Source organism: Mauremys mutica, chromosome 4 (genome assembly GCF_020497125.1).
Source record: "Mauremys mutica isolate MM-2020 ecotype Southern chromosome 4, ASM2049712v1, whole genome shotgun sequence".
Taxonomy (NCBI): domain Eukaryota; kingdom Metazoa; phylum Chordata; order Testudines; family Geoemydidae; genus Mauremys; species Mauremys mutica.
The window spans coordinates 87304110-87330510 of NC_059075.1; the positions used below are offsets into that span (position 1 = coordinate 87304110).

Sequence of the window (26401 nt, forward strand, 5' to 3'; positions counted from 1 at the left end):
TAGACCTCTGTATAAAAATCCCTATAGCTAGGTTACCTAATAATTTCCATTATAAACAATTTTTGTGACCTTTGTTTGAGAAGCTCTTACGTTGTCATAGTTTGCAGGTGGTCTTTGAAATTCAATAAAGAAAAAAGCTTTAGAAACAGAAATGACTTTTCTTTGTCCTATGAAATCACAAGCCATTTAAACCAATGGTTTGGAAGCAGTGTTCTAATTTGTACATTTGTCAGTTTCTAAATGCCCAGTTTGAGACATCTGGGGCTGACATGCAGAAGCTGAGCACACAAAGTTACAGCCAGTAGAGAGCTATGCTTGGCAGTGAAGCAGTGTGAACCAGCAGAATGAACACAGGGTCAGGAGCCAGTAGGGTCTTGAGTTCTCATTCTGGCCCACCATGGGTTCACTGTGTAATCTAAGGCAAATCCCTTTGTCTCAGTTTTCCCATCTGTTGCATAGGGATAACAATGATCTCTTATTTCACAACAGAAAAAAATCAGTGTTTGTGAGGCAATCAGATACTACAGTGATGAGCACCATAGAAAAGCACCTCAGGAAATGAATAATCCTGTGTTCATTGTAGGCTTTGGGTGGCGTATAATAAAGAAGGCAGAGACGGCTAATTGAATGAGGATAGCAATGTTGAACAGCTGTCTCACTCCCTGAGTACCATCTATCCTGAGCACTGAACAAGGCTGAGATGCTAGGAAAAAATAGTATGTGATCATGGAGAATCCAGCCTAAGGGCCCGATCCAGAGCTCATTAAAGTAAATGGAAAGATTGCTGTTTATGCCACAGGGTTTTGGCTCAGGCTTATATTAGTATTTGTACTGTATTTTTGTATACAGGCTAAGGGATGTAGATGAAGTAAGGAGGGCAATTCACACTAGATAAAAATTAACCCCAAACGCCTATTAAAAGTATTGAGCATTCTATTCATATTTATGAATACAGGTTCTGCTTAAAGAAATATATTATATTAAATATGCCTGATATTAAAAAAGGAGACCGCCATTTTTTCTCATGTGAAACTATAATCATTCAGTTACATAATACAATTTCACTAGGTTAGATAAAAGATTATTGTTAACACTCCACAGCCTGACTCAAGTTATTAAATCCAGTTTTTCAGATGTATTATTAATGAAATGTCCCCATACATGTATCACAGGAAGTTTGTTATTAAACACATATATTGTCTTTAACTTTAATTTTATTAATTTTAAACTAATATATTTTATTTTAAAAAATCTGGAAGTTTTCTGAAGGTGCCCTACAAATAAAAAACAGTAATACTATACGGAAATTGCTTTGTGGTGCAGAAAAGGTACTTTTCATAGCTGCAAGTCAATTTTCTGGACCAAAAAAAATGTTATAATGTAAGATAAAGAGCACTGAGATATATAACATATGTCAAATTGACTCCCAAACAGAGCTGTTAAGTGATTCCTGCAATATTTTCTACATGTGGAATGTTTTTTTGATAGTTGTGCTGACAATTGTGTAGAGAGGACTATATATTTGACCTATGATTTTGCAGTGTGATTACAGGGTAATATAATCAATTATGATTTTTATCTGATCCTCTGAATTATTTTGGCACTGTATTTCTTTTGCAAGTTCTTCCTGATTTCTTGGCCTTTTTCAGTGATTCTTTTCAGTATTCCACTGGCTTGTTTTGATTCCCTCTTATGCCCACCTAGCTATTTGCTTTGCTTTGTATTTTTTGGCTCTTGTATTTCAGTTTTCCACTAGTTCATATTGGGTTAATCCCTAAATCCCTCTTCACTGATCTTTCTGACAATGTCTTTGTGACTTTAGTTGCAAATAGCAAATAACATAGTAGTCTTCCTGCAGATGCTCCTTCATCCTCTTAATCACTCATTCAATTCTCTGCCATCCTCCTTTATTCTTCCAGCTGTTTTCAGGCTTCACTAACACTCCATCTTGCTTTGCTGGACTTCACAAACATTCATCTTTCCTCCAGAACTCCTTTGTCCACTCAATGCTTCCCTGACTATGTTTTGCTGATATTTTCCTTTCTGCTGTTCCCCTGATATGCACATTATTTTTCCATTCCTTCATCTTTCTCCAGAGCTCACATATTTCTGTACCCTGCTGTTCTGAACTGACCTCTTACTCTCTCCTTCCCCCTTTATAATGTGATGATCATATTGTATTCCAAGATCTGAATAGAAGAGTGATTTACGGCTGAAGTCAATAATTCACTTTTGGCCAAAGCAGTATATTTTAGAGTCACCATTTCTTTGTGCTTAAGCCAAATATGTAATTTATTTGTACAGTTTCAGCTCAAGAAAATACATCCAACAAAGCAAAATAAATAATATAATAATAATAATAACAACAATAACAATAACAATAATAATAAAAAACCTCAGCAACATGTATGTCCCAGTTCAAGACAGCAAATAAGCACATCCTGATTCAATACAAGTATTCAGGATAATACTTCAATACACATTTAACTTTAAGTATAAGTTTAATCATGTGCTTAAAGTTAAGCACTGTCTTGATTGGGGATGATGTGAATGGGGGCTATGGGAGAATTACTTTGGTAAATCACATAATGAAGAGTGAAAGAACACTTTCTAGAAATAGCGTTGGGGACATTAGCATCGTGTTCCATTGCAAACAATAAAACAGAAAAGGTGCTTCTCTATAAGCCTGTGCAATTTTCCCTTCATTTGTTCCCTCAGGAGTAAGAGGTTGGCAGCATTGCAAAGTGGCAGGGTCATACAAGATACGGCTTAACAATCTGCAGGGAAAACACAGACCTATAGCTGTAGATCTTGAGGTCTCTGCATGGAGAACTTCGCTGTATATGTTGGTATCCGGTACTGTCCCTGAGGAATCAGGCTGCCATCAACCTCCCTAGTCATGCATCTCTCCTATGTCTCTCACCAGGGAAGGTGAGGACAAATATCCAACCAGATGTCTACTAGATCATGCACCACAGAGCAGCTGCTTTTTGGCCCCACTTCCCTTCCTCTGGTTTGTCTTGCGGACAAATCTCTATGGATCCTCACACGGGATGTGAGTATAGACAGGCATCTTGAGGCCAGCTCCCTCTATGGCCATTCTCCATACCAAGCAGCAGTGTGAAGTACAGGGGCAGATGTTATTTATGAGTGTGGGATAATAGTCTCCCAAGATATTGTTTTCACAGTAGAGTGAACAAAACTGAAGGCAGTGTGGTGTTGTGAAGAAAAATTTAATGCTACATTGTTCTTTAAGTTGTCCATTTTGTCAGAGCTTAAGGGGAAAATGAACTATACTGTTTCTTCTGTCTATTCTGCTTATCACTCCAGGACTTGTACAAAAGAGTGAATTGTAGGAGCGAGGACAGAACTGTTAAAAATTATTGAGTGGATGATTTTTCATTCATTAGCATTGGCTTTTTTCATTTGATGATGGAGTAAATTTAAAAACATTTTTTCCCAGAAAGAAATCTTTCAGATAGGTGAAGCAGCCCCTAGTATGTATGCTGCACGTAGAAAACATCTTCTTTTCCAAAGTGTCTGGCTTGCAGGTGATTTATTTTCAGTAATTATAAGGAAGAGGATTTTAACCAATCAAAGCAGAAAACAAACCAAGAAAAAACCCAAAACAAACAAACCCCAGGATATTATACCCTTGCAAATGGCTCTGAGTAATAGGCAGATTCTACCTATACAATGAGGTTGCAATATTAGGGGCTAATTCTGCACCCATTGAAGGCAATGGCAAAGGTTCCATTGGCTTCAGTAGTGCAGAATCAGGGCCATAATCTTTTATAACCTCCTGTAACCTTCTTTGTATGAATTTATATTGGCGGAAAGCACCTAATTCTCTTAAGCACCCTTTGAAAATACCTGTGTGTAATTCTTTACACATATATAGCTCTGTGTGTGTGTGTGTGTGTGTGTACAATATACGCACGTCTGAAATGCAGCAGCCTGCTCCCAAAGAGTTGGTGTGTCTCAGTCCAGTCCCCAACAGATGCTATTAATATAGCAAAATATTATCACCGCAGCTGACAACTTAATTTGCAGTCTTGGAAAAGTGGCCTACGGCACTGCATATTACTGAGAACACTAGTTAGTCCCACAGTCACATTCATTTTAACATTTATAATATTTTCCTGTTTCACTGGATTGCTGCATGGATTAATTAGTTAATGGTTTATAGTGCTTTGAACATGCAAAGTACTATATAAGCACTACTTATTTTTGTTATGAATATTTATCTTTATATTATGAGTTCTTGGAGATTTAGTCACATTTTAGACCTAAATTAAAGGCAACAATGGTTATAATTAGTTATATATATATTTCAGTTAGTGAGTAGCTTATTGATGAATTTACATGATGCTTGTTTCCTTTTAAAAATCATATTGGTATTTGGAATGAGCCGTTTTTTGATTAGATGAATCTTAGGATGAGCCTGTTGTCTCCATCAGTCAGAGTGCAGCTTTGCAGTAATGCACAGTGAACAAATGTCATTCTAATGCACCAACATCCATCACAAAATGTGGCAACATCTATATTAATCATCTGAACAGAAATAGAAATGGGGGTAAACTGTTGTCACTTAATGTAATGTACCCTTCACTTAACTTTGGCTAAGTGCATCAGTTTTGCCCTGGCAATTTTATAGAGAAGGGAGACCACTATTCTGTGACACCAGCAGTATTCCATTCCGTTGACATTATCACCTACATTAAAGACCGAGCATCCCTTTTTTAGATAACAATGGCCCCTGAAAAATCAGTTAGTCTGCAGGATCCTATGTTTCTTCCAAAATAAACTTTTCATATTCAACTAATTTTTGATAGACTATCACAGTCACTTTATTCTTTGTGGATGATCTGCTCAAATTAACGTATAGTTGAAAACTGATAACTGATTGTAAGTCTTTTAACCATAGCAGTTAGATACTAGCACATCAGTGGTTGAATTGTGAAACAAAAATAATTCATAAAATCTTTTCACAAATAATAGCAGTAAGTATGGTTTGCTGTGATTCATGGAATCTTTTTACCATATTGATCATTTAGATAGCTGCCATCTATTTCTCACTTCTCTGAACAGCTTTATGAATTTTATTATGAAGTTGTGTTCATGCAAAACTTCAGACTGGAATTGTTCTCCTTTTTAAAAAGTTTCAGTCATATAATCAGGGAGCAGAAGCTGAGCAGTCGCTTAACACAAGTAATGGATAACTAACAGGCAAAAAGCTGGCCAAAGCATCCACTAAAGTTAATTAGAACTTTCCATTGACTTTTTGGGGCATGATTCAGACTGGAGGAGAACAATTCAATGAAAATGTTTAATCCATACTATTTGGCAAACGTACTAACAGGGGGCACAGTAACAGTGAAATCGTGATTTGGTAGCAAATGATTTGCTACACAAAACAGAGACTAACTATGACGTGATTGTTCATACTAAATAGCTTGACCAGCTGTAATTGCCCCAACGCTGCCTTCATACACCTGTAAAAATTCCCTTAACATTGAAGTTATCCTGTTTCTGTTCCCATGAATAGAGCAGCTCAAGGACACAAGTTCTCCCTCATGATGTATGTCATGCAGGCTGTCCAGAGCACAAACCAGGCAACTGGGCTCTCTCTGTAGAGAGTACTACCTCAGTAGAGATGGATAGGGTCTAGATTTCATGCTCCAGAGTGGATAGATGAAAGGAAGAAACCAACTCTGTTGGTGGACTGAGGAACTGACTAATGATCCTTTTAAAGCACACATCAACTGAGATCTTTCACAAGGATTAAAAACGGGTGGGGATTTTCTTGAACCATGAATTTGCATATGAACGGGATGTTGGATTATAGAGGATTCCAGATTACAGTAATAGCACAATTATATATTCAACATTATTGAAAAACATATAGCCACCAGGAAAGGAAATATTCCATATTCCAAGCAAAATCTGTCTGACCAAATTCAACCACTGTTGGACTCCTGCTGCATCAAAAAGTGAGTGGATAATTTTGCAGTTATAGGAGACAGTGTAGAGGATATTTCTTAATTTAACAATCTAAAGTCTAGCCCATTCAGAACCCACTTGTAGGCCATTTAGTGAATGACACAAGGGTATCCTTCAAGAGGATTGATAACTGGTTGGAGTCCATCATTCTATCCAAATTTGAATCCTCTCAAACTAGCTTTAGATCTGAGCTTGGAGGACAGCCCTTTTTAAGAAGAGAGCATTTGTGCTCCTGTAGGCATCAAAGAGACCATGGAATAGCTTCTCAGCTAAGGTTAAGATAGGCTTTTCTCACCCTACTTGAAGTCAGATACAATCTGGTATTTACTCACTGCTGGAAGGGAAGGTAGTTCGTTCTGAATGTGCATTTACCTGTCTGTCTTGTCTAGATGTCAGTAGCATCCACTATTTGACACATTTCATTCATGTTCTCAACATATATACCTTCTAAATGTGTTGTCTCTACTTCACTTTAGCATCCTTCTTTCCCTTAACTCTAATATCTCGTGAGAAACACATGATCTGTGTGTAGCCATCAGATGATTTATTTCACCAATGTATCACAAGAATGACAGTTTGCTCTTGTGATACATTGTTGTAATAGATCATCAGCCTGGCTGATCATTCTCAATTGCACATCAAAGTGATACATCACAGTGAGGTGTCCTGATGGAATGTTCTAATGGTGGCACCTTTCAAGCATATTGGTAAAAGGGAAAGATTCACTTGAAAAACTAAAGATATACAGTCCAGAATCCTTGCAATTCCTCCTTTCCTGTCAAGGATTTCCTGCTCTCCTAGATTAATTCCATTGAGCAAAGGGGAATTTAGTTATACACCACCCAAAATATTCTGTAACACGGGTGGAATTTTAAGACTCCAGGACAACTCTCAAATGTCCCTTGTTTTTAAGAACCTCACTCAGTTTTGTACCAAAGTTAACTATGTTTCACTGAAATTTGGTGTCTCTTCAATTCTTCTTTTGTTTAAAATTACTTGCATCACAAATAGAAAATCATGAAATTGAGAAACTGAGCCCTGTGTAATGGGCTGTAACCTGCATGGTTGGATCTAACGTTGCTATCTCATATCCATTTATACAGTCACCTTTGGGTGGATTCTACTTGGCTTTTAACCCTATCTGTAAAGGCTATAGACAGGCTGGGGTTGCTCCTGATGGGCCTTGTCCTCTCCAGATATCATGAAAGAACACTGACCATGTCAAGGGAGTGTGACTTGGGCTCTCCATGATTTGAGTGGGGCTTGAGGAGGAAAACTGGGAGGTAAATCAACTAATGTAAGTGAAAATAGGAAATAATATTATGCAGGAAGGCTCTGATTCACCATGTTCTCCGAGCTGATGTTATGTCTACTAAAAAGACAGTCTTTACAGCCGGGGTAAAAAGAGGAGGATGCTAGGAGCTTGAAAGGGGGTCCCATCAAGACGGATAACTGTGAGGTCCCAGGAAAGGGAGTGGGGAGCTCCTAGACCAGAGGACTGCATGAATAAGACCTTTGAGGAATCTAGCAACTGTAGGAATGGAAAATGTGGCATGGTCCTGAACTGGAGAATGATGTGCAGATATTAGTGATAAATTTACACTTAGGAAGCTGATGGATAGCCTCCAATGTTTTAGAGTTAGAAAACAGTCCAAAATAGCAGAAATGGGGCCTGCCAAGGGGGACTGTTGATGTTGTTCTGTCCAGATAGAAAACGCCTTCCATTTCCGGGCATGAGTCAGTAATAGAAATTTTTACTGTTATGTTCTGGTAATCTGATTGGGTGCTATATTGACAGATTCACTAGATCTGAGTACCAGAACCGTCTGGGCCAATCTGGGGCTACCATGATGACTGAGGTTGAATCTCACCTCAGGATTCTTAATATTAATGAGATCAGCGGATAGGCATTTATGAGCACTGGTGCCCATGAGATGAGCAAGGAGTCAAACATCTTCTGGAACACACAAAGGACATTTCTTGTTCAGGTCTGTGGCAAGTAGGTCTATTTTTGGGCACCCCCACTTTGGAAAGATGCTCTACAGGATGGAATCTTTGTAGTCCAATCATAATTGTCTGAGCAGTGTCTTCTGAGCTGATCCACAAGGGCATTTTGTAAGCCTGGAAGAATCTCCAAGGTATCTGCCATGTGTAATAAGATTCTAAATCATCCAGTTGGCAAGGAGTAGAAGGGATGTCTGCCTCACTGGGGGAAGAAAAAGATATTTCTGTTGAAATCAATTAATCATCTGTATCCTGCTGTTCTTCCTCACTGTCATGCTCCTTCTGGCACAGATTATGAAACTGTACAGTGTGACCTTCTTGAGTACATATACAATGTCTTATAGGGGAAAGGGATCTAATTCTTGGGTGGGAGATATTGGAGAAGAGCTTCCTAGCTTGGTTGCATTCCCAAAGGAGCATGATATGGCCAAAATTGTACATTGTAAGGGTAATGGGCTTGGCAACCAGGGTGAATGCTCCCCAGAAGATCCCTGGGGTCTGTTTTTATAAGGGCAATCCCTGGATTCCCAATGAGTCCAGTACAGCTCATAAATGCGAGAGTGGTGTATCAGGGTGGGAGGCATCTCCCTGGTGTGTTCAGAAGAGGATGAAGAAAATGAATATACTTCTTCCAAAGGAGGATTTGCCCTGTTTAGTGTGTTCAGGCCACTCTCAAATCCCACTGCTAGTTTCAGAAGGTGGTGCTCATGGGGCACATGCACACCAGAAATGAAATCCAGGCCACTCCGAGAAGAACACTGTAATGTGCCACACCTTTCTTGGATACAGGAACACTGAGGCATGGAGCCAGCAAGGAGAGATGTCCTGCTCCTGGTGTGGTACTTGAACATCTGAGAGTGAACCATAACCCAGGAATCTTGGCTGTTTCCATGATGTGTCCTCCGCCCTCGTCACCCACGGCATGGCTATTTCCCCTGCCAAGCTATCATTGGGAGGTTGCCCTCTTGCTAAATTTACTGCTTTCCCTGATAGACTGTGCAAGCCTAGGAGGGTAAAATTAATGTTGTTTAGATTACTAACTTATGAGATATTTTCCCATGTATATTGTCAGTTGACTAGAGCACCCTGCTATGCAAATGATGCTCCCGGTAACTGTTTTTTGTTCTCTTTGTGTAAAAGGGTGGACTGGGCCCTTTAAGGAGGAACTGGGCCAGCCCACTTGTTTTTCATTTAATAGCCTTGCAACGATAGAGAGTAGATAGAGAGTAGCTGATAGAGAGTAGCTGGTATCTATAAAGACCTAGTCTCTAAAGAGGGGGGATCAGGAAGCTGTGTGAGAGGCCGTCCTTGCCTGGGGATAGGGAAAATAAGGGTTTGGGTCTGGAGGCCAACTTAGACTGTGAGCATGTAGAAGAACTCTAGGTAAAAAGGCCTAAGATATCCTGCAGAGATAAAGAGCAGGGAAAGACTCCAGGTAGGAAGGCCTGAGAGTGGATCCTCAGAAGAGACCAGGGAATGCTTAAAGGCTTCCTGGGTGGGCTGAGGGGATAGCCTGGGATGAAAAGCAGTGCCCAGCTTAGAAACTTGAAGACAGACCGACCTCAGGTTTGAGAGGATAAAAAGACTGTATTCTGAGTTTGTATGCTAATAAACCGCACCCCAGGACACAAGACTTTGTGGTGTTATTGAGGAGTCTGAGTGAAGGGAAAACTAAGGCAGTGTGCTGCAGAGCCACCTCAGGATGCAGTCCAACTTTTTGGACTGCTCTCAGGATGCAGTCCAACTTTTTACACTTTGTCATACGGGTATTGATGCATTATTTTTAAATAAAGAGAGCCAGGTTTTCATAGACTTTGCAAAACAGAATAAGAAAAAGAGGTCAGATTTCATGCCTGCCAACCTGGATAGTGTTCTTTTATATTTATTCATTCATTTATTTATTTATTTATTTATTTTAAGGTTCCTCATGTTTTTTAGTTCAGAGCACCATGTAGAAGGAGAAAAGGACAATAGTCAATAAAACTGTGGCTGACAGATTTGCTGGCAAGAATTTGCAAAATTAAGGAAATAAGAAAGCAAAAATGTAGGCTGAATCTGGGGAGGGCGGGAGAGAGATGTTTCCTAACAATGAGATCTAACAGACCCTGGAAGTATCTCCCAAAGGCAGTGGTGAGAGCTCCTTTGCTTGAGACATTATGAAACTTGAATGGCTCAAACACCATAAAATATACAGTAAGGAACAATTTGCCCTGACAGGGAGCTGAACTAGGTGATTTGGTAAGCCTTTTCTGTCACTAACCTCGTAATGTCTATAAAAATGTCTAGAAACCTTTTAATCAAGTGCAGTGTTGTTTTTTTAAATTTCTTCAGCTGAATATCCTCTTTTATAATAGTCAAGGTTAAATCATATTAGTGTTGGAGCATGTGAAAGAAAAAAAGAGAGTTCACAATTCTATAGAACAGATTGTTCTATTCAATTCCAAACAAAAGCAATGCAGAAATTAATGTACAACAGCAATTTTAAGCATTCAGGAAATTAGCTGGTACAGGACAAACCTAATCCAATCATATTTTACAATGAAGAGGTTTAAAATAGTTATGGAATCACAGTGGGAGTAGGGACACTCGCATTTCTTCTAACAGTTGATTGATATGCCCCTGTGAAACAGGTAACTTAATTGTTCTATTAAGCCATTCATGAGTTATCCGCTCTCCCCTCACACATGACCTCATGTACTATATATAAAGTGGCAATTATTTTCTGACTCCCATGCAAATTCTTAGATTTAATTCTTTTATTTAAAAAATGGAGGAGGCTATTACTCTCAGATGCTATCCTAATAACAAGAGGTTAAAGCATTGTCCGGGAGACTGAATCCAAAATGACAGCTGATCCTGGAGTGACAAAATTCTGTGGTTCAAGCACTGTGCCTGTACTTATAAGAATCACCAATCTACCATATTTTTAAGTGATAGTTGTGTGTATCACTTTATCGGTGTGACCTGAACATTTTATCCAATGATGGCTATAACTCTATGGACTGAATTCAAATTACAAGAGTAACTCTTAGTTTTAACAGAAGTTTGACAGCACTGTCTGCTGTTCTACGATGAACTAATGAAATAACATATCTCCCATTCAAGTTCATTTGCTACCTTCCTCTACTATGAAGGACTGCAGCTGAACTGGTGAGGACATGATCTGGGGACCTATATGGGAGATGCAGTCTCTTAGGGTCTATGGAACACAGTACTAACATACAGGAGTGGTTTTGGATGGTGGTTAAAAAACTGCACTGGTCCATTGTAGGCAGAAGAGAAATATACTGGCCATGGGATCCATTGCAATCCCATGGATGAAATAGCAGCCAGAGAGCAGTTCCATAACCTAGAAGAAGATTTCTACTTGCATCCTCTGGAAATTTTCTACAGCAGATTATTTGGACTCTGAAGCCAGAGTGAGATTTGACCCATGATTTAATATGTGAAAGAGAGTACAGCTATGGATGCAGTGGTACCCTAAAATCTAAGTGTACTAGAAATTGTCAAACTAGTTTACACCTTGGGTTATCTAGTCCAATGGCCTGTTTCCGATAGTGTCTGGTATAAGGGAGCCACACTGAGTTTTAGTATTACATTTTTGGGATGAATATGTACCTTGATGTGGATAAGGTACCTTTTAAGGCCTTTGCTTTTCCTGCTGACGGAACTATTCAAACTCCTTCTTATAGAATGCACAACCATAGTGGGGGCTGGCAGCATTTGAAACTTGGACCATTTCTTGTCTCCTCTGGATTGTTGGCCTACATTTATTTTTTTAGGTTGTCTACTTCCATTCCTACAACTGTGTCATCCGCTTTTTGTAGCAGAGATTCACCGATCAGTGAACACCATTTTATTACACTAACTCTAAATTATTAAGCAGTGGAACAAGCTTTCACAGGAAACCTATTGACCCTTTTGTCAATTAAACTAGACATTTTAAAGTTTTATGTGAATTGTGATAGCACCTTACTGAGGTAGAGAGACGGGGAAAAAATTCCCACAGATGTCATTCCCTTGGCAGGTACATTTATGTTAACTGCACAATTAGATGTAAAATTCCAGAAACAACAATTAAATTAAATTCTGTGATAATCTGAGACAGACAGAAATATTGGACCTGACTATACTGAAAAAGACAGTGGGAAAAGGCATGTCTAGTTAATCTAAGAAGAATTGTACAGCTATGCTTTTTACAAATCAAAGGAGTATGTGCTGCAAGATAAAGAGGTCATGGCTAAGAGCTTCTGTAGGCATTCAGTAGGAAAGCAGAGAAGATGCAGTGTGTATGTATAAAGAATGAAGCTTAGCAGTGTGAAAAGGGGTAATCTATCAGGAATTCCATATTAAAGACAACATCTTGCAAGGCAGATCTGAAAAGTACATTTTGCCCTTAAGTGCATGGGACCAGATTTTTCCATCAGCCTGTATTTAAATACTGGAAAAAGCTGTAGGCATCAGGGTGCTTTTTACAGACACTTAATAGTATCCCTTTCAAGAATGTACCTTTAAGAAACCAATATGGATTCATTGCTCTAGGTGATGTCTTTAATGTGTGGACAGCTAGAGAAAAAAATCTTAACTATCCTAATTGTTTACATTTTCACAAGTGGAGTTTGGTTTTCTGGATGGTCGATAACATGTTTGTGGGCATTGTAAACCTCATGCATTTAGCTATCTTTTCTCACCCACATATTGTACTGTAGGAAGATATTTTACCCTCTTATCAGGTATAGTCATTTAGGTTGAGATTTTCAAACCCTCCTAAGGTGTTAGGAGGCCCAGTTTTCATTTAATTTTAATGGGAACTGTGCATCTAAATCCCTCAGACAGATTTTAAAACCGCAGCCTTTTACCCTATTCATCATTGTTGCAAAAAAAAAAAAATAGTTGCTGATAGTCACAGGTGAACACAGGTGGGTTTTACACAATAACAATCTTAACAAAGGGGATAAATATGTATTGTAACAAGTCAACTTATTACCTAGAAAAGAATTACAGTGACCCTCGATCTGCATTGCCTTTCAGTCTGTATAATTATTACACTTTTCCAAAGTTAATGGAAAATGCTAATAAATCAGACTAGGAACATTGAAATGACTACACACATTACAAGGTAGTGGACGAATCAGAATTCATTAAAGATACAAATCTGGAAAAACTAAACTTCTTATGAATGTGTCTAAGAAAATGGAAAAGGGTCCAATTTCTGATGGTTAACTAAAACAATTAAATGTACCGGCAAGGAATATAATAAAGTATTTTCATTAAAAAAGGTCAATAAAACTAATCACAAATTTTAAAGGGGGGCCAGTCATATGCCAAAACTACATTAAATGTAAGGTTTGAGGTGTCAGTTATGACATTGGCATCAAGGACTCCTGATGCTGATTTAGGAGAGCACTCTATTCAGGGCAGTATTTAAACACATGCTTAAGTCTCATTTAATTATAGTTAAGCATATGCTTATAAGCTGCCCTGAATAGGGGCCCATATTATTTTCCATGTGTCATGTCAACTTCAGACTTAAATGCAATCAGGAAAACCTAGTGGAAATGTTTGCAATCACACTATCTGATCATTCTTTAAAGTGATCAAAGATGGACCATTTTCCTCCCACAAACTTGAAAAGGCTTAAAATGTGTTTTCACTTTGAAAAGTGACACTCTAAAAATGACATTGTAGGGTTCTGTGTGGATTGTGTCTCAATGATTTCCATTATCAAATGTGCTCACTTTACAAGTACAAAGATGTTTTTCCCCAACTGCCAGCCTTGGAAATTCAGCCTGGGAATTCCAAATCAAGCTAAGTTCTTTTCTTCTTGCCTATCATCACATCAAATTTCATCAAGCCAAACTATGTCCACATATAAACCTCTGCAGCTAACTGCCTTCTAATGATTGCTTCAGTGACATCTGTGCATTCCTATTTTGTTCAAATATAAGTAATCAGAGTTTAGTCAACAATTCTGTTCATGATGCTCTACCTAGATAGTATTTAGTTCACTCCACTCTGTTGGCTCTGCTTGAATAACAAATGTTTAAAAAATCTAAAGTCAACATTTATACCCTGTATACATACAGGTAGAAGATCTCTTGCATACAAAGGAGCCATCTTTCATAGAACTGCACTTTTAAAATATAAATTGCACAAGTAAGGTTTGTAAATTAAAAATCATGGGTTTAGATGGTGCCTGAAATGTAGCTATCACCCTAATTTATTCTCCAAAAGAACCATGCTATTTGATGAAAGAACCATCCAGCTGAGTCTTAGGACTTTTCTATTTGGATGGGGACACCAGGAAAATTAATCCGAATTAACTAAAAGTGTGAATTTAAAGCAGATTAGTTAATTTGGATTAATTTTCCATGTGTCCCAATAGACAAATCCTAAATTAATTTAGGTATTGTTTTAATGGCCTGAAATTCATATTTCAATTTTCTCTTCTAAGTCAGCTTTGCAGTAAAGGTACTTTATGTACACAGAATAAAATAAAATAAAAATGATTTATAGAAGGTCTGTTTCAAAGACAGGCTTTGTTTTCCCTGTGGATTTACAAATCAATATTTCTTTGTCTTAACATTGCACATATTATTCAGTAAGAAGCAAATTCAAACCTGATTTTGAAGCCTAAAAGCCCAGTTTATAAAATTGAAGAAAATAACAGTCAGAGGTGGAGTGATCTCCAGAGACACAAATCTCTTACTTACAAGGCACCTGTTTCCACCACCTACTGAAAATTAGGATCTGTAGAAATTTTGAAACATAATTTAGACATGTCAGTAGGAATCATGAAAAGTCCAAACAGCTGTGACAAGTTTAAAGCTATTTGAGAATAACATTCCATGGCAACAAGATGACACTTGAATTTACAGAGACCCCAGATCAATATACGGAGGACAGAAACTAAACAATTGCAATTACCATGATTCAAATGACTTCCAGACATTGGAATATTGCCAACTGGGATTGCTGTGTTCGCCTTCATTAACATAAATTCTGCATACTCCCAGGAACACTGTAAAAGTGATATTTTAGGTCTTCAAACTTGTCCTATTAATTTTATCAGCTATAAATTGAGATTCAGATTTGCTAAAGAAAAACATCTATGTGCATGCTGTGTGATTAGGTACATAATAGAACTAAGGAACTTGTAAGTACAAAACTCCAGCTATTTCTTTTAAAAACATGCCTGCTAAAATGGGAGATGTATATTATAATGCCAGTTGTGCAGTACATATGCTGATAATGAACATTTATTTTTCAGAACAGTCTAATGGGACATCTGGTGGGCCAGATTCAATCTTGGTACAACTCTCTACAACACAATAGACTTATAGCAAGAGATGGAGTTAGCCCACTGTGTCCTCATAATTGTAGTGTCTGATACTGCAAGGTGAGGAGGGACTTGAGACTCTTCTAGTCCTATTGGAGTTAATGGGGATTGCGGGGATTCAGTACTGTAGCAGGCTGCAACCATGATCTGGCTTGTTCCAAGGTGGCCCTTTTTGCCTGGCTCCCCCCAGACTTGCAGCAACGTCTTTCAAACAAACAAAACTCAGAAGAAAACCCTTCATAGCCAAGCTGTTTCCTCACAGGCATCTCTAATGCAACATTGTTTTCCAATCTTCTTCCACAGCTTGGAGATCAGGGTCAAAAACACCTCAGTCCTTTTCTTCTGTGTTAGGAGAGATTAGCAGGCAACCAACCTTCTCCTGCTAGTCTCTCCCTCATTGAGACCCCACAGTGGGTGAAGGTCTCAGAGTTGGGCCCAAGCCTGAGCCCAAATGTCTACGCTAGAGTTTTGTAGCCCTGCTGACTTAGGCTCTGAGACTCAGTTCTGCAGGTTTTGTATTATAGTGTAGACATACTGTATAAGATCCTGGGTCCTTAAAGAAATAGCAGCCTTTTTCCTCCGCAGATGCTTCCCTCTTCCTCTCTCTCTCTCTCAGCATCTGGCTCCACTGTTCCCTAGGCCTTCATTTTCTCCAGTACTCCTTGACTAGGGTAGTCTGGTCTCCCAGACTCCCACCTCTGGCCATTAAGGGCCAGTATATTCTATGATAAGCACTTTTCAGGACTGAGCCCATAAATCCATATATGGACCAGATCCTTTACTGGTCTAAATCAGTGCCTCTTCATTGGCTTCTATGGAACCATGTTGATTTATACCAGGTGGCCTTTATTGTTTTAGATCTTGTGATTTTTACTTAATCTGGTCCTATACTTGCTGGTATAAATGGGTGCAGCTCTGTTGAACTCAATGGGCTTTTGATTTACATCAGCACATAATTTGCCCTGTGTGTAATTGTATATATCTACATATACAGAGAAATATGGTTTGTCATGCTGAAATTATTTTCCCTCTAACAAACTAAAATTTAGAACAGGAATCACAGCTTCATACAACAGCTAAAAAATATAGGCAGATATACAAAGTGGTCTTATTTTAATCAGACCAATTTGCCCATCTCTAGTTACTATTGTATATATCATGAAATGTATTGAAGGGAACTTATGTAAATTAAGATCTGCCTGGGAAGCTGATGTTGGAATACCTAAATTGCCTCAGAATGGAATAGTTTAGGATATAATATTAAACTAGTGGCTGTGGATCTCTGCTTCCAGCTGATCCAGCAAAAGCTTATATATAGGATGTAGTGGAACCCATCCTGCTTAGGTAAAACAAGTATTCACAGTGATGGTAAATACTGGTATGTGGGAAAACCTAGGGTTGTTCAAGTCACATGGTTTGGAGCTGCCCAAAGGTAATGGGCTTTTTTGAGGCACATGTATCAGGGTAAGTTCCTTTTTGTGAACAGATCTCCTTTTAAGACCTGAGAGATGCATGCTGGAGCTAACACAAATAAAATAGACCTCTCAAACCCATAGAATCCTTATTTATTTCAAGTAACATTTATGCCTAAATGTCAAATATTAACACTTATGGAAGGCTATGACACCACCAAAAATAGTTACAGAATTAGTCATGTTGACTCTTGCAAGAGTAATATACAAGCTATGAGAAGGCATGCATGTCAAGCGATGGGGAATAATATCCTTATCTGTAACAGATGAGTGATTTTTAAATATGCCTTTATCAGAAATAGTGTTGCATAGTAATAAAGTTGCCAGTAGAGGATGCAATCCAATAAGGTCACACCATTCCTTTTCTTTCTTTCTTTCTTTCTTTCTTTCTTTCTTTCTTTCTTTCTTTCTTTCTTTCCAGTTTCCATAGGGTTTCTTCCCTTTTTTTACCTATCGTGTGGAAATATGATATGGCTTATTGTCAAACCAGTCATTTGTATACTGTTCTGCATTGTTGTACGCTTGAGCTTTTTATTGGTCTGTATTTTTTAATCCAACAGTGTATCAAAAATTGTGAACACTTTTAATCACACACAGAATAAGATTGCACTGAATTTTAAGCCGTTCCTTGAACTGAACTCATGCCACTTACCTTAATATTTCACTGCAGGAGTCCATCACCTGTATGTATATGAGTCGGTGGATGATGATAGGGAGGGGGATAATGACTTCTAGAAGATACAATAGGCTTGTTTTCTCTATTCTCCCATCCTGGTCTGTGTTTAGCTCAGGGAGTTGCCAGCTACCCCAGTTTGTTCTCTGGAAGTGTGTCTCGGAAGCTGAAAGAGGCTCTATACCTCACCCAGCAGCTGCTTCTCTTCAGACCTAGGAAGCCCCTTCCCACTCTGGTGATTATAGGTCTTGCATCCTGAGGACAAAAGTCTTATCTGGCAGCTCTTGATACCCTTCTGCTGAGCCCTGCTGATCTCACTCTTTGAATTTCCTGATAATTCACGCCCCGCCCCGCCAGGATACACTCCATGCTTGACAGCTTGGAATTTGCACTGAAAGGTTTGATAAATCCTGACTATTGTTAAAACAGGAGTACTAGCCTCCACACCTTTTTAACACTCTGCGTTTTTTCCCTTTGACTCAAATTTTCCTGACTGGTCTTGCTACTACATTTTTTTTAAAGCACACAAATGTTTAATCATTTGTCCAATTTTTAAAAAATGTATCAAAATGTGTCTATTAGAGTAGGGTGAATAGTATGACAAAAAAAGCCTTCAAATATCCATTAGGATTTTTCATTGAATTAGTTTCAGATATACTTGGTCTTATTTTCCATTTACTTTCCCAAGAGCATTAATGGAATCCAGTTTTACTAACCACAAATATGTCAAAATAAATGTTAGTCTCATATACTCCTGTATTGAGAAAAAGCAAATTTTATACTCTTCTCCTGCAAGGATTCTTATCACTTTATTTTGGCCACAATTCAGGAAAGAATCCCTATTCAGCAATGGCATTTAAGTACATGCTTAAATCTCTGAGTGTATGTTTAAACCAGGGATAGGCACACGTGCCAAAGGCGGCACGCAAGCTGATTTTCAATGGCACTCACAATGCCCGGGTCCTGGCCACCAGTCCGGGGGGGCTCTGCATTTTAATTTAATTTTAAAACCTTATTTATTTTATATACAACAATAGTTTAATTATATATTATAAACTTATAGAAAGAGACTTTCTAAAAACGTTAAAATGTATTACTGGCACACAAAACCTTAATTTAGAGTGAATAAATGAAGACTCGGCACACCACTTCTGAAAAGTTGCCAACCCCTGGTTTAAACTGAAGCATGTGTTTCAGTGCTTTCTTTAATTAGGAATTAGAAGAGTTCTGTTCATCCAATCAGGGAACAGAAACACTACCATGTGACTTATATTACCAATTACAATGAAGTAAGAACTGGAATTTCAAATCTCCATTGATTAAAGACAACAGCTTTCTTGGAAAAAATGTGAAATAATATTGAAAAACTAATAAAATTGGAGAAACCATGATCTTGTCACAGACACTCCTTGAATTGGAAAAGAGGTTAAATTTATCACAAACATTATTTCATTTTTGATCTAATTGTCTTTAAATCTATAAGGGGAAATTCAGTAATTAGTCTTACACGCGGGAAAGAGAAGCACAACATTGGACTTTAGAGAGAAGGATGCAGTTTTAGCTCTCTATATGAGCTGTTTAGGGAGGAGTAGGAAGTATACCACTCAGATGGGAATTATTGAAAACTTTACACTTAATGTAGCCAGGAGCAAGCATTTAGGGACAGTATGGGGATCTTGCTTACTGTAGGGGCAATCTGAGATGCTAGGCACCCCATACTACAGGTTCCCCCACAGGTCTTCCACCATAGCCCCATACCCGAAGTTAAAATGGCAGGGTGGTGTCTTTTTTGCCCAGAAACTCTCCTAGAGTTGTAGAGACTGTCAATCTCTACTCTGTTGCACTCCCAGAGAGCAGGAAGCCTTGAGTGCCTTCACTGCAGAAGTACTGTACTGCACTAGTGTGGACATAATTTGGATCTTTATTTTGAAAAACTTACTGAGGGCCTCAGGAATTATTGTTGAAGTTCTCTCTTTAATCCCAGATTTTTCAAACTATTTCCTCCTCCTCACTTCCTGTCTATCATGTCAATATTCAGTTCCATGGGCAAAAACATATTCCAGTGAAGACCCAAATATGTTAGGCCATAAGACAACCAGGCCAATCAACACTGCAAACTACATGTCCTTTTTCCTTGAGAAAGAAGACTCATTTCACCCTTTGACTCACTTCGAAAGGTTGATTGTTAGGAGAAACTGATTCCTGCTCTGGAGTGGTTTGTGATCTACTGTATGAGAGAAACAATGCACAAAGAAATTGGAGTGTATATATGTATTTATTAGCTGGAGTTTGATTTATTTAAGTAAATGAATATCAAAATACATAAGACAATACAGTGAAACCTATCTTAAGTGACAATCCAAGGGAGAGTGTAATTGGTGGGCTAGTAATCAGGAGGAATGGATTGGGGCTGGGTAAATAACCAGTGCTTGCCTGGGAACTGCCTGCACCTGCCAGCCTCATTAGCAGGAGCTAAAAGGCTGGGGGGCAGAAACCAGGATGGAAAGGTCAGGCTCAGAGGGAAGAAAGAGCCTACTAGTCTGTTGCTGGTCAGGCCTGTATGAGGCCAAGCCGTGTAAATAGCCCGTAGATAGTGGGGAATGGGTGGTATGAACGGACACAAACTGAAGACCACGGGTGTTGCATCAGCTTGGAGCGTCCCTGAGTCTTTAAGGAGCAGGGCCAAGGGGCTGAATCTAACAGGGCGTGGTGTGCAGCCCGTTACTCCTATAACGAAAAGTTGAACAAAATGGTACTGGAAACTTCATGGGGATACTTTAAATAAGTTGCTTAAGATGGGTAGCTAAGCTGCTGGGGGTGCTTCTTAGTGCATGTTTCACTGTTAATAAAGGGCATGACATAGGGATGCCAGAAGAGATCATCAAGCATAATATGCTGTTTTTGATGCTTTTAGAGGAATGCAAACAACAATCTTGATAATGAAACTGACTAATTGCTTTAAGCAGAAGAAATTCCTTTCCTGCTGTCTGCTCATCAAGAAATTAAAGTAGGAAGCATTCTCTGTAGCTTGTCAAGTCAATTACACATAATGGTCCGGTTGCCACTGATGTGGGACAAGTATTTAATACCGATGCATACCTTGTTAAAAATTGCATGTAGTTGTGATAACAAAAATGTAGGTACTTCTGCATAAAATTTAAATGAAGGGGGTTTTGTTTTCTTTGCATTTAGCCACTAGAATTCTAATATTCAGCAAATAATGAACTGGCTAGGATTTCACTCATTTTAATTTGTAGAGAGAAACTTGAACAAACCCCCCAAGTCTAAACAATTTTAGAAATTTCAGAATCCAAGTATTAATATTGTAGCATAAATCCGTGTTGTTCTGACATTGTGTCTCTTGCTCATGATAGTCCATATTTACCAGTGAAGATAATGGGAGAGAAAATGGTACTCAGTATGAGTGAGGCTTGCAGAATCAGACACTTTGAGTGTAGACTCATAAAATCAGATATGTTCTCCCTTATTATAGACAGGCAATCTTAGGCCTATGCCCTTCACAAAGTGCTGTGAATGGGTTCTTAACTAGATTTGCTTTACCCCAAAGGTGAGGAGTTTGTTTTCCTTACCACTGCCGATGGTCCACACAGTGAATATCCCAAGAACAGTTTGAAAGGAAAAGTATCTTAAATTAAACAAGATTAATCTGCAAATTGAGAAGAAGGTCTAATTATAGCAAAACTAAAAGGAATTAAATCATATCTTGCTGATGACTGGGTAACCATTCGGTTGGCAAGGTTATGATCTTTTCATTAAAACATACTCAACCCCCAAAGACTAACCATTGTACTAGAGCTTGTTGGAAAATGAGCCTTTTCCCCAAATTTAATTTCAATTTCTTAGAATTTTTTTAAAAACATTTTCAGCCAAAACTGTTGATAAAAAATGAAAATGTCTTTCCAGAAATGCTGCTGCAGTGCCACATGGAAGTTGCATGTTGGGTTCTTGATGCCTCCATTCTCCTCTGTGGGCTGGATTTCCTGTCTGGATTACTTCTCCCATAATACAAGACAGTTTTCCCTTTTGCTGAGTCCTGTAATTCATCGTGGAAGATGTAATTTGGAACCCTACCCACAGAGAAGAATGGGAGCAGAAGGCACTTGTGAAAAATGTAGGGGTACTCAGTGGTGAATGTTGATCTGTACACCAAAATGTACTTTCTGAACAATGGAACAACCATCACTGAAAGGCAAACAAAGACCAGATTGGGTCCCAAAAGAATGTAAGATGGATTCATTCTTTTCCTGTAACTAAAGAGGGAAGCCTATCTAACTCAGTTGGCAGTGAAGCATGTGATTAAACAGCCTACACACGTTTTTAGACTTATCTAAAATAATTTTATCTCATGGTTATTCCTTTTGCTAATAAAGCTACATAGGCAAGAAGTCTGTTGGTCACTATTTCACTGTCCTAGGGTTCCCAAAAGGTATGAAACTCAGTTGTCAGTTGGACCTGAACAGTAATAAGCAGGTGGTATAGATGGGGTGTTGTATCTAGATCCTGGACTAACAGTGGGAGAACTGTGAAATTTTCCCCCCAGACAAGCAAGGGCACAAGGCCGAGCATCTGATGGGGGCACTCAGAGACTACCAAGGGGAAAGATGTGCAACCAGTAACAACCTGTAACCATGACACACCCAAAATATAACTCATGTGAGGCACTGTAATGGCATTTCCAAATAGCCATTTTTGCTTTTCGGATGATTTTTAGTTTTATGTGTTTGGGGTTTCAGTTAAAAGTCAAAATGTTTCATAGAGAGACCAAGTGGTGAGGTAATATCTTTTACTGGACCCACTTTTGTTGGGAAAGAGGCAAAGTTTTGAGCTACACAGAACTTGTCAGGCCTGCCAGACCTACGAGACCTGAAGACGAGCTCTCTCTATACTTTGAAAGCTTGTCCAGTAAAAGATATTACCTCACCCACCTTGTCTCTCTAATTTCCTGGAACCAACACAGCTATAACAATAACCAAAACATTTTTTTTCATAGAACGCAGATGCTTTTCACTTTTTTAAAAATCTATTTTCCATTGAAAAAGTTCAGTGGGAAATGTTTTAACCAGTCCTCGTTTATATATTCTATGCATCAACTACTTAGGCTTTCAAGGTTTCCACATCACTTTTTGCAGGTTAACTGAGTCCATCATTCCCCCCAATTTCTGTAGCCACCCTTCTCAGCACTGGATTTTGTTTGTCAGGGAATTAGTTCAGCTGCTCTAAGTTCTCTGTGAAGATTAGGTGTGACTTGCCTGCAATAACATCTTATCCACAAAGTAAACTATTGTATTAATATAGGGAATCTGTTTACTCCAACTTTCTTTCATACACTAACTTTTTTGCCTCCATCCTCAGCATCCCTGTGGATTTGTTGGTACCAGCCTGCATTCTCCCCTTCTATGCACCACAGCTGAAGCAGCAATGATGCATCTTCATAGGAACTTCTTTACAGCATGTCCTTGTCAATCTCCCACTCTCATGGCTGCTGTCACTGGTACCATCTGGCTTATAATTAAACTAGTCTCTTTCCCTCATTGGTATAGCTCCAGGCTCTCCCATTGCTGTGAGTGTGGCTTCAAGCTCCTTCCTTTTTATTTTTGTACTTTCATGTTTACTTTAATTTTCCAAGTGAATTTTGGCACTTGCGGGTACTGGATTGGCAGCCTTTTTTATTTTTTTGTTTGTTTTGCTTTGTTGTTTTATTCTTGGATTAAGCACAGCACAGGCAGTTGTAAGGATGGGTTACACCAGGCTGCCCAACAAACGTACTTTAACCCTTCCCTGGCAGGAAATTACTCATTTGATCCTTGACTTGTCAGACAAGACTGTCAAGTAGTGGTTTTTGTGGTGACTCATGTTGTGTTCCAACTGACCTGTGATGACAAACTAATGTCACGTAGGCCACCAAATGGAACAGCTCTTATGAGTTTGATCCTGCCTCACTTGGGGTTTTATTAGTGCTGCCTGTCACTGTAGTATCTGAACACATAACAGTACATTACATGCTCTAAGTCACTACTGATTAGAGCCAGATCTGCTGCAACAGCATATAAAACAAAGATGCTATAAATGTCCTTTATCCATTCTGTCCCAACTTTTTGCATATTAAGTTCACAACAGAGTGTGGGTGGCTGAATAAGTTGTTCTCTTCTTAGTAGAGGGCTGTGTGACATTAGTCTAATGTTTGGGTGGACAAAGGGATGAGTGGAAGTGGGTATTGATTTTATGGAAATAAAGGATAATTTCATACCTGTGACAAATGGTATTCTGTAGATCAACTCCCTTTTGTCCCCATTTTTATATACCCTTTCAAAACAATTTGTTGTTATTCTATTCTTCTCACATGGAGATACCAGTTTTTCCTTGATCTAGACCCACAAGTATGTAGTGTTTTTATCCTTTTAAGATATTTGAAATGCTATTTGCTATTGAGCTCATATATGGAAATGGAGGATAAAAGTTCTGTTGCCAAGAAACGACTTGAGCACATAGTTGGAGGCAGTTGCATGAAATGTAGGTTTAATCACTAATTGGATAGTGACCACCTGTCAGCATTACTGTGGCAGGCAGGGTGTTGCAGAGTGAAACATCTCAGTGGTTTTCACAGTAGTGAGAAGAAATTACAGATGTTATAAATTTCATTAAAGAGATGGCAGCTCAAATATTTCCACACTGTTTCCCCACAGTCACATCTGTAAAAATGTTGGCCAAATAAGCTAAAGGTATTTGCTCTTGATGGAGCTTCAATTCAGTATAGTAGTGTACTAAACTATATCAGTAATATAAAAACTTATAACTGTAGGAAAATTACATTTAATTAAAGCTTTGAAATATACCAAGTATCCAAAATCTGATTGTATAGTGCACTATTTTTTTCTTCCATCCTCCAGGCAGAGTAGATGAGCTGTCCATTGCTAAATGAATCAGCCAATATTTCTCCAAACATGGCCAGTGTTCTTGATAGCTTCAGAAGCCCAATATGGGCCTGACCTGAAGATCACTACTGATTTCAGTGAGCTTTGGATGAGGCCCTAAGATAGTCTTGGTATGTTGCAGGATTGAGACATTTGTTTCTTTTTATGAACTGATGAACCCAGATCTTCATAGGCATTTAGACACCTAACCCCAATCTGAGCCTGAATCACTGACTGGGTAAAAAAAGTTTTAAATTACAGGAGGGAAAATTCAAATATCTTTGGAACATCCTTCCCCCACAAGGAGGGTCAAAAATCTCTGACTACAAAGTTCAATAATTCCTACTGTGCAATATCTCACAGAAAAAGAAAAACCTCCTTTATTGTCAACTTGTGTCAAATATAAAAGCATTTGTTCCTGCCCATAACAGGGAATAGGTTGCTGTTGGCATGGTGGTATGAGGATTTGTGTACACAGATGCAGCAGTTCAGTTTGTCATAAAACATTTCAATTCCTAAACATGGTGCAAGGGGGAATGGAAATGGATTCTGCTTATGATTAATAAAAACTGGATGAACTAAGATGCTGATTTCAAGTACATTGGGAAGACATTTTGAGAGGACTGCCTGTGCTTTGTGTTAGACAGGGCTATGAAGAACTGGAAAGACAACTGAAAGAAGTCTTTAAGGAAAGGAGCAATATCCTCCGTCAACTGTCGAAGACCTCAAAAGAACTTGAAGGAATTAAAGTAAACCTGCAGGTTAGATTACCCTTCACTTTTCTGAGATATACGATCACTCACTTTGTTTATTAGAATTACTATCTATTTGTTAAAAACGTGTTCTTTTAACATGAGACTAATTGGTAATTAATTACCCTGATGCTTGTTTTATATGTTGCGTATGCCAGTTTTCAATATTATTTAAACTGAGAAAACATGGTGCGCATTACACATGAGTGGATTATGCAGTTTATGAATCCCCAAAATTTAGTCTGGATTTGTAAAAAGTGACAGAGTCCTGTGGCATCTTATAGATTAACAGACGTATTGGAGCATAAGCTTTCGAGGGTGAATACCCACTTCGTCAGATGCATGTCTTGGAGCATAATGGTTGGTTTAACAGTTTTGGTGAGAGGACAGGACTCAAGTTAAGGACAATATTTGAGTTATAACTCAACTCTATAGTGAAGACAAACCCTCCATGTGAATAAGGGGTTTCCAGTCTTGCCCTGGATTTGTTGGCTCCCTCAATGACCAAATATTCACATGACAGGGCAGCAGTCTCTTCATGAGGGAGTCTCTTGGCCTAGTGAAAGCAATGAGAATAATTCAGACTGGTTATCAGGTAGATTGCTTATTCTGACACTTGCACTGCCTTGCAGAGAACTGCATTTTATTTGCGCCACCTGTTATGAATGGGGCATATATAACTTCCAACAAGACCACCCCTTGCATTGACTAGTTGAGGGAACAATTCTGGGAAATTATCTCCTCAAACAACTCATAGGACCATGCTGTTATCTTTGAGGGCATGTATGGCTCCCTGTATTCCATTCATTGATGATGCTACCTTCTCTGAGCAGTAGTCTGTCATACATTTTAAAATGTCAGTCTGCATTATCCTGTCATCCTCTACTGCTATTTTTTTCTTGTTGAATTTCTTTCTTCACAGTTTATATGGGGAACTTGCTTCCTCTCTCTCTCTCTCTCTCTCTCTTTTTTTTTTTTTTAAATGAAGTTACTTTAGAACTTCATTCTCATCAAACTGAATGAATAAAAAAGTAGGACACGGGAAAATTTATTTTTTCACGGTACTTTGAATTTGATGCTGCCGAGACCGGATCTATGCAAAGAACTGTACTACATACTCTATTAGATCAGTTCTGCTTTAATGTCTTATCCTGAACACCTGTGTGTGTGCTACAGCAAGTGCTGAATTACTGCCGCAGAAGAGCCAAACTATTTCTGCCCTTTTT

At 38.6% G+C, this 26401-nt stretch overlaps 1 protein-coding gene across 8 annotated transcripts in view; it reads left to right on the plus strand.

Annotated features, from left to right (window-relative positions):
- LUZP2 (leucine zipper protein 2) overlaps positions 1-26401 on the plus strand; it is a 431446-nt gene that overhangs the window by 217803 nt on the left and 187242 nt on the right. For 7 of the 8 annotated variants that reach the window (XM_045012211.1, XM_045012213.1, XM_045012212.1 and 4 more), the window contains one exon: positions 25067-25184. In XM_045012211.1, coding sequence (XP_044868146.1) covers positions 25067-25184 — 118 coding nt within the window. Of the gene's footprint in view, positions 1-15276; positions 15407-25066; positions 25185-26401 lie in introns of those variants that run through there. The other variant, XM_045012218.1, reaches the window with a different exon arrangement.